General features: G+C 40.3%; 1 protein-coding gene across 4 annotated transcripts in view; it reads left to right on the forward strand.

Moving 5' to 3' along the window:
- The window catches only part of CBLB (Cbl proto-oncogene B), a 180,085-nt gene that overhangs the window by 96,345 nt on the left and 74,438 nt on the right, over positions 1–9,302 (forward strand). For all 4 annotated transcript variants that reach the window (XM_018560027.1, XM_018560029.1, XM_018560028.1 and 1 more), the window contains exon 6: positions 83–220. In XM_018560027.1, coding sequence (XP_018415529.1) covers positions 83–220 — 138 coding nt within the window. The remainder of the gene's footprint in view (positions 1–82; positions 221–9,302) is intronic.

Genomic DNA, 9,302 nt, shown 5'->3' on the forward strand with positions numbered 1-9,302 from the left:
TATATATATATATATATAGACATTTGAATTTTTTTTATATATATCTAATTATTTTTTACTTTTATGTATTTTTTCCTTTCAGCTATATTTTTAGGTTAAGTTGCACAAGACTGGGACAATGGGCTATAGGATATGTGACTGGTGATGGGAATATTCTGCAGACAATACCTCATAACAAACCATTGTTTCAAGCTCTTATTGATGGCAGTCGAGAAGGATTGTAAGTATGAATATGTGAAATGCATTTTGCCTTATTTTTAAACGTTGATAAACAAGAAATGATTGATTGCGTTTGCTTGTGACCAGTGGGAATATGTTTATTGTGGCTTATTGCAGCTACTTTGGTTATTAGATGGAAAAATGCCATGATGGTGCGTGATGGTATGTTTCTAAATCTTATATCCTAGGCTTGACCCTTATCCATTTCTTAGGGCCTAGGAGAAATACTATAAAGATATTTTATAGAATGCATCTTAAAAGAATGTACAAAAAGTTGCATAACACTTGCGCAGTTTATGAAGAATAGTTCAATCTGTGAAAATGTGTCTGAACCAGGTTTATGTGGAATGTTATCAACCAAAGGGGACCTTTTTCCTCTATATATCATAACTAAATAGGTCTGAGCCAGGAGAAAAATTAATTGCTAAATGAATTGTCGTTATTCTGCTATGTGTAAGCTTTCCTGCCAATCAGCATGTTGTAGTAGGGTAGTTGTAGACACAAAAATGTAGGGTCTCAGCCAATGGACTACATAAAAGCTGTTCTATCCTTGTGAAGAATACATTATTTGGTTTTAATTAGTTATTTTAAGATTACTCATTGTAAAACAATATGTTACTTAAACTAGGGGGGTTATTCACTAAGCTGCCGAATGAATAACTAAGCTGAAGTGAAGTAAGCCAAAGCATGTTTGACTATTCACTGCAGCTGTTTTCGGCTATTTTTAGCCGTACATCGGCTGTATTTGGCTCACTTCACCTCCCTTTAGCTGGGCCGGACAGCCTCTGCACGTCAGGCCGAAGGGAAGAGCTCTTTTGCCTCAGCAGATGCAACATGTGAATGGGCTGAAGCGAACATTCGGCACTTTATTCCCTGCTATTCACTCCTATTCTCATGCCAAACATCAAAAAGTGAATTGCTGAATGCTCGGCTCAACATTCGGTTTGGTCATCCTGTTTACTACCTCAGAGGTATTGAAGCAGAATTAAATATTTAATGTAAACAAATAAAAAAAAAGCGTTGGGGCTAGGTCTGGTAGGAATTTTTAGGTTGACACAAACGCCCCAACCCCCCTAAAACAGTGGGGTCCACCCTAAAATTCCATACCAGACCCTTAATTTAGCAGTAGGAAAGGGGGGGGGGGCTTGCTCTCCCCACCCATGCACCATAACAGGCCACATTCTTCGACATTGAGTGGGTGCTTTTCCAGGGGGGCACCCCCTGGAAAACCACCTTGTCCCCACGTCGATGAGGACAAGGGCCTTTTCCCCACAACTATGGCCCGTTGTTAGGGGGGGTCTGTGGGCAGGGGGCTTATCTGCATCTGGGTGCCCATATGCCACCGCCCACCCCCTTGTGAATGAGTAAGGGGTAGTTTTTACCCCTACTCTGTCACCAAATAGTAAATAAACACACCACACCTTGAAAGTACTTGATTTGAACAAAATACAGATGACCATTTTTGATGAGTCTTTTATTTGTTTAAAAAAAAAAACCCTTCCTGCTCTGCCAGGCCGCTGCTCAGGTTAAGGGTCTGCTATTTTTTGTCTAGTTGACATATTCTCAGACAGGAATTGATGGGAAATCTCTCCAATGAAGAGTAAAAATATATGTTTATAGAATTCATGAAATAATAAATTGCCTTCTTCCTATTTAGGAGATGGCATGTACAATTCGGTTACAATGAAAGTTGTAACAGAAATCTAAGATTTATTTCTGAAATAAGTAGAGGTGCACCGAAAAAGAAATTTAAAAAACGAAACCGAAATAGAAAAAATTGTCAGGCCGAAACTGATACCGAAAATGTTTTTATTTTAATTTTAAAAAATGTTTTAAATATTTTATTTTTATTCATTGTTTATTAAATATTTTTATTTTTTACTTTTTAGGGGCTTCTGGGAAATATCAGGGGTCTAAACAGACCCCTGATATTTCCCTTTTGAAAAAGAGATTGAGAACACAGAGTCCTCAATCTCTTTTACTGCATCCCCTGTTATCAATGAACAGGAATCCTCTGAGTGCTCCTGTTCATTGATAACTTGAGAATATAGTATGTTTACTATAAAAAGAATTATGAATGAACAGGAGGGGTTATAGATCACTCCCATACATTCATAATTGATAGGCGGCCGAGCGGTGTGGGAGGAGAGACAGCGGCCGCTCACAGCGCTCTTGTCCCGCAGCGCTCGGCCGGCTGTCACTTTCTCTCCTCCCCGCTGGGACACAGAGCAGCACCCAGCGGGGAGGAAAGAAATCACGGATGCGCCGATGTATCGGCATGTAAATGGCACTTTCGGCATTTAGCCAAAAGTGCCATTTTCGGCCGATATGTTTCGGCGGCTGATAAATCGGTGCATCCCTAGAAATAAGATGTGTTACTGCCAGATTAAATATAATACATTGTTCCCTGCATCTTTTCAGTAGGTTTTGTACACTCCAAGATAACCTTTTTTGCACAGTAAGGGCTCATTCACTTAAGAACACTGACCTCTGTTTTGCTGTTTTCTAAAGTGAAGGTGAAGTGCACCATAAAATGTCCACACAAACGCATTTGGTTGCCATTTTTGATGTTTTAGTCTATATTCTGCTATTCAGCTCAATTGTATGGGATGTGTTGCAATGTGCTGTGAGATTTGGATCAGAGCTCACATAGTGGTAGTTGACACATTGGTCCGATTTGAGGGCTTCTTGTCTGTGTTTATTTGGCACCAACATATCAAACATGCACAGACATTTCCCTTGCAGGGGTTGGTACCAGCATCACACAGAAGAAAAGACTATCACCTCCGGACCTTTCCTTGCAGCTCTAGCTTCTTGCTTTGGGCCTCGATCTTTTCCAGCACAGGCAGTCCTGTGCTACCACTACAGCACTGACTTACCCATCCACCCAGCCTGACTCCAGGCTCACACCTTTAGTGGGCCAAAACCCAATGGGATTATTTATATTCCTAATCTTGGGCACACTTTCCTTGCCACAGCCAGCCTTCTCATACCACTTGCCTCCTTTCTACAGTGACAGTGCTTCTGTCACAGTATGTAAAATTGTTTTCGTTAAATATTTATTAGAAAAAGTTATAACTGACCAACATCTAAATAAAATTACATATATTTCACCAAAATATGATACGATAATCAAAGAAAATTACTTCACAAAAATAAACGCATATTGCCAAAATCCTAGTACAGAAATCCATGATTCACACAATAAGTCTTAAAGTATTATGTTGTGATTGATGGGAACTCAACAATTATACATATCTCGAGGAAAGTAAAAATAATATTGTACGTAAACAAAAACCAAGAAGAAAATAAAAACCGTAAAAGCAACAGAAAAAGAACAAATAACCTTAAAAGTTAAAAGCCATAAGGAGTAGCAAATTATATACCCAGATAATGTAAAGAAATGTCAAAGTAAAACATAATAGGGATATGGTGGTCTTAGTATCCCAATATGTCCCTAAATATCACTGAGGAGTGGAATAGGGTCCAACCTCCCCAAATTCAAAGAAACTGATCGGTCCTATCCATGTCCCCTGCCACCAATCCCTCCATATGCATCAGTTCATTCATAATATCTGACCAAGCAGCAAGCAAAGGAAAGTGGACCGAATATTTTTACAAACTGCTATGGGTAGTGAAATATTTTTTTTTTGAAAAAGCAGACTTTGTGGTGTTTTTAAAATGACTGCAGGTGAGTGGAATGCAAGAAGGACCAATGAACCCTGTCAAAGGCCTTCTCCGAGTCCACTGAAAGAATGCAGAGGGGCACAGAATGAAGCTTAGCAAAAGAAATTCGATTAATAGTACGAATAGTGTTGTCCTTGGCGTGCATTCCTGATACAAGCCCTCTTTGGTCTGGATGGATAGCTATAGAAAGAAGAGGATGCAATGTTGAAACCAATATTTTGGCGAAGAGCTTAACGTCCACATTAATTAAATAAATCAGTCGAACACCCCCACAATTTGTTAAATCCTTGCCTGGCTTGGGAAGAACTGTGATATTGCCTGGGTAGGGAATGGAGTCCATTCTCATTATACCCAGGTATAAACTCTATTATTAATTTATAAAAACATATAGAGAATTGCTATCTATAATGAAACAGTCCAGTATACTGGAACAGATTATATATTCATTTGCTTGGTAGCAGAAAAACTTATTATAAAAATATATATAATGTTACCGTTCCTGGTTGCACGTAACAGAAAAGAATATCCCCAACGATGTCTGATATCGTGCTTTAAGGATCTCAATCAGAGGCTTCACAGCCCTGCGAAGTAGGAGTGTCTGTCTAGATAAGTCCAATAACATAAGAATTTCCACTCCTTCGAATGGCAAAGTAGGTTTTGAGCATGTCGCTGCCATGATGGCATCCTTCTCAAAGAAGTAATGTATGCAGCATATAATGTCCTGTGGCTGGTAAGGGTCGGCATTTCTTAGGACCTAGTACTTTGTAGGCTCTGTCCAAAACAGTCATAAAATCTGCAGGCTTCCCCAATAGGCCATTTAAAGATGGAAGGTAATGCAGGGATAATGTGAGAAGTGTCCACATATTGCGAAATACCTCTGACCCAAATATTTTTTTGGCGATTTACAGTTCTCAATATCATTAACAAGTAGTGACAATTTGCATAAGTGCTCATTCAGAACTATTTTGTGAGTGTCTTAATCGAGCATACAAAGATTCAATAGACTGTTCAGATCCACTCACCCTGGTGCCCATCTAATGTAATTCTGCTTTAAGAGTGTGTAGCACTTTCCTATGAGACTCCTCTAAGCGAGCCACATATGTCTCCATATTACGGCGGGTTAGTCTTTAATATATGCCCTGAGATCCCAGTCATCATCTGTTGGCAGAGAGGGAATCTGCCAGGAGAAGGAGCCCTGTAGTTCTGGGAGAGGTTGCAGTCTCTCGGGAGTACCCCCTATGGAGGATGGGGCAGAATGAGGTAAATATCTAAGATATGGCCGGTGCCATATTAGCCATCTCTGCAGCCTCTAGTGCTGTTATGTCAAGCGGATGTGACGGGAAATATGAGCCGATCTTGCCCGTCTCAGCCCTGAAAGCAGGTGTCCCGCCTCTGGAGGCTGGTGTAGATGTGGGTCGCTGCTTCTTTTTACCCATCTTGGGGCATATGAGGGGATCTAGTCTCGGGTGCTCACTGTGCCATAATCAAGCCACGCCCCCCAAAGTATGTAAAGTTAATCTGAATGTGTATGTATAAACATTTTGTTGTTGCACATTCATGTAAATGTAGCATTATACAATGTATTGACCAATATTTATGTTCTCTGTGCAATCATTATTCATAGTTTTCTGAATTACAACAAAACTGTTCTATTTTTTATGTTTTGGGCTCACTTGATGTTCATGTGATTCCCTTGCTTCTGCTATTAAAAATACCATCTTTTCCTACCACCCCAGACTTGCCTCTCTACATGAATGGGGTCTCCTGGAGTCTGACCAGCTGCTGCCTCATTGTCATCTTCCAGCTGAGGGCAGGTTCGGTGTCAGGTTAAGGTGCTGATTGGATGCTTTGGCCTAAGCAGACAGTGCCTCTGTCTCAAATATAAACTTATTTGGCTGCCTTGGGGTAGAGAGAAGTGTTTTGGGGGTTTCATTGCCATTTAATGGTAGCATGGGGGACAAAAAACCTAAAGTAAATTTTTTTTTTAGTTTAGCTCTCCTTTAACCCTTTCGCTGACCAGGCTTTTTTTGTGCACATGTAATACACAATTTATAAAATATAAAAGATGAGGTTGTGCTGAGTGAGACACCCAACATGCCGAGCTTAAAAATTGCTTGCGTCAGTGAAACGGCAACAAAATACAATATCACAAATTATCCATAGGAAAGACTACGGGTGGGGGGACTCATTTGCCGGCCCGTGGAAGTGATGATCTGGCAGCAGCTAAGCCGCCAGAATCGCTTCCAGTGTAAAGCCGTCAGTTGGTTTTACATGGGTAATCAGCCGTCAGGAGTCTGTTTACATGGGCCTGAAGCCAGCGCTGTAAGGGATACATCGCTGGCAGGGTAAGGGTTAAAGTACACCAGGGGAAATGTGCATGCATTTCAGAGATGCTCTACATGTTTTTTAGATTGTCATTGGAAAGAATATACAATACAAACTGCGCAAAGGTTTTTTTCTCTTTTTTTTTTATCATGAAAGAGATAAAAATGTTGAATTTTGTAACAATATACAAAAATGCTTGGATGGGTTCCTATGTTTATACAATATACAGGGCTGTAGGAATTATCACACACACACAATATAGGTTAAACCTAACGGACCTGTGTCTTCAATCAACCTCACCTACTATGTAACAATGTGGGAATTTTTTTTGTTCATATGTGCTAGATCCCAGAACTATAGCAACTTGTGATTTGACTCAATGATGAAAATGAGAGCAAATCGAAAATATTGAACATGTCAATATCAAGTGAAATGAGTGAGACACTCCGGTTGCAAACACTAAATTAGAATGGCTCTACATGCTTATATTGTCTTAAGTAGTGTAACCAAGCACTTCAGGATGACAAGTGTTACAGCCAAATGTATGAACACTTAGGAAGATGGGATAATTTAGGCCTGTCAGCTGGAGAGTACAAGTAGGGTATTCCTGCTGTTAAGGATTGTGTTTTACTTGAGGACTTGTACTTAACAAATGCTCCAGTTGAATAAATTCTAAAACCTCATAGGTGTTACAGTTGAGCTGGCACCTCTTGCAATATTTTGGCTTGTGTAGGGGGGTTACAGTTAGAATGATTATATGTGCCTGATTGAGGATGGTTCCATTTTCTCCCACAGAGAAAATAACATTGCTTTAATGCATGCTACAAACCGAGGTGTTGCAGAGTTTGTTGTTTTGAATCAATAAGGAGGGCATAGATGAACAATTTACAAACTTAAATTATTTTGGATAGGTTTACTTTTATTTGTTTTTAGCATTTTTATTGCACACACTCACAGCTTAGAAACAAGATTCTGGTAGCAGAATTAGTTCTTATTGTTTCAGAAAGGTTGAAAGTGATCCGTGACATGAAATTGTGAGCCACTGTCGGGGCTGCGGCAAGAAAAGGGGACAGGAGGGGCAGGTGTGGATGCGCAATGTAAATGCAGAGCCCAAATAAAATGTATTGCTACTTCGCCGTCAATGCATTTATTGTTCCAGTTGAAAATAGGTATATAGAGCCTAAGAGTTTCAGCATTGCCATTTCTGCTCCCTGCCACGCTGCTAGTTCTTGTACATCCCCCTCGCCACTACTTACCCTTAGCTAACCAGTACTTCCTTCACAATTTTCTTACTCCACCAGTTGGAAGTGATTGCAATCCATGCCCTGTTCAGAGGTACGTTTTGGTGGGGAGGCACAAGGCCAGTAGTGGGCAAACTCTAGCCCTCCATCTGTTGTGGAACTACAAATCCCATGAGGCATTGCATGGTTCTCAGAGCCACAGGTATGATTCCCAGAGACAAATGCATGACGGGATTTGTAGTTGGAGGACTGGAGTTTGCCCACCTCTGCACTAGGCCCTCTCTTTAAAACCGTGAAGACCACTTCCAGCTTTCTAAATCTCCTGAGCTATGGTGGTCTTTGAATGTGGGAGACTGTGCTGGTTGAGATAAATGTACATTGTGGTTGCTATTCAACAAACAACATTTTTATCCCTTATTATGGACAAGTTACTGCTGTAACAAATTCAGCCTAAAAGGCACCTGACTTAAAGGTGCACTCCAGTCAGGCTGAGAAATACAACTTATCAACTTATATAATAAGATATATATACTTTTAATAGTTTAATATTTTTTATATATTTGCCTGCATTGTATGTCTGAAGTATCTGCCCAGCAGGAATGCAGGTTTGCCATTGGGTGCAGGCAGACGACTGTTAAAGTGACCCTGTCATTTTTTTGCAGACTTTACAACAGAATAAAGCTGGCCATAAATTATGCGAACTTCGGACGTAACTTCAGGAAACGGCTAAAATTTGCACAGTGGGTGCCGCTGTCTGTACCCTTCTAGATGGTATTCCTTGATCAACTGATTGAAGGAGCCCATTGGAAAATCTTCGAATGAACGGTGGTGGCAGCCAATAAGCTGCCAGCACCATTTGTATATTCTGACAGAGGCCGCAGTAAGCGTGGATGAAGGAATTTTTTCGTTCAGCCTGCTGCTTGAATGAAAAAAAATAGAACAGTGTATGGCCAGCGTAAATGAAAGAGGAATACTCACCTTTTTGTGGTGGGTGGCAAGGGAAATGTTCCCTCTCCATGGGCTATGGTCATTGCTGCTACTAGACCCTTCCAGGTGTGGCAGATATTGTGCACTCTGTAGGTCTTCCTGCTGAACCCTATATCATTACTGTGTCCTATAGAGGTTAATCGACTGGCAGCAGGAACCACAACATGCGGTGAGGGACACGCCATCGGGCACACACAGAAATGTCAGATAGCAAAGGCTCCTGTATTTCTTTTAGATGATTTGACTTGCCACATACTGGACAGGTCAGACTTTGCCTAACGAAGAGATCCTGCGAGGTTCTAAAACATTGCTATTTCACTGTGTGCTGCAAGAATGTCAAATATGATATTCTGAAGCTGAAAGATGTGTGGACAACATGTCTTTTATCTGGTGTGTCTATATGGGACTAATTGCGTCTTTGCAGACATTTTCCTGGTTGTGTTGTCTCTCCTGATATGTTTATGGTTATGTTAGTAGTCCTGGATGTAGGGGAGCAGGAAGGGCAGCTGTGAGTGAATTCTGTTTTGATCTATTCAAACCTATTTTATTTAAAAATGTTTAAAATATTTTCTTGTCTTAAAGTGTCTCCAAACATAAAGCATATGTGATTATAAATAATGAGACCCATAGATAAAACAATGCATCTATTATGCTTATGTAAAAACAAAGAGCCTCTTGTTCCTTGTTAGTAATAAGTGGAATTTTAGATGTGTAAAAAGAACGTTACCTCTGTTCAGTTGTAGTAAATGCCGGATTGCTACACAGTACTTTAAAGTCAATACTTTTCTCTCTGCCAAATAGTACAACTCCCGTTACTTCTGCCTGCTCTGGATATGTTGGCAG

The sequence above is a fragment of the Nanorana parkeri genome, unplaced genomic scaffold (assembly GCF_000935625.1).
Source record: "Nanorana parkeri isolate BGI_ZX_2015 unplaced genomic scaffold, ASM93562v1 scaffold427, whole genome shotgun sequence".
Taxonomy (NCBI): domain Eukaryota; kingdom Metazoa; phylum Chordata; class Amphibia; order Anura; family Dicroglossidae; genus Nanorana; species Nanorana parkeri.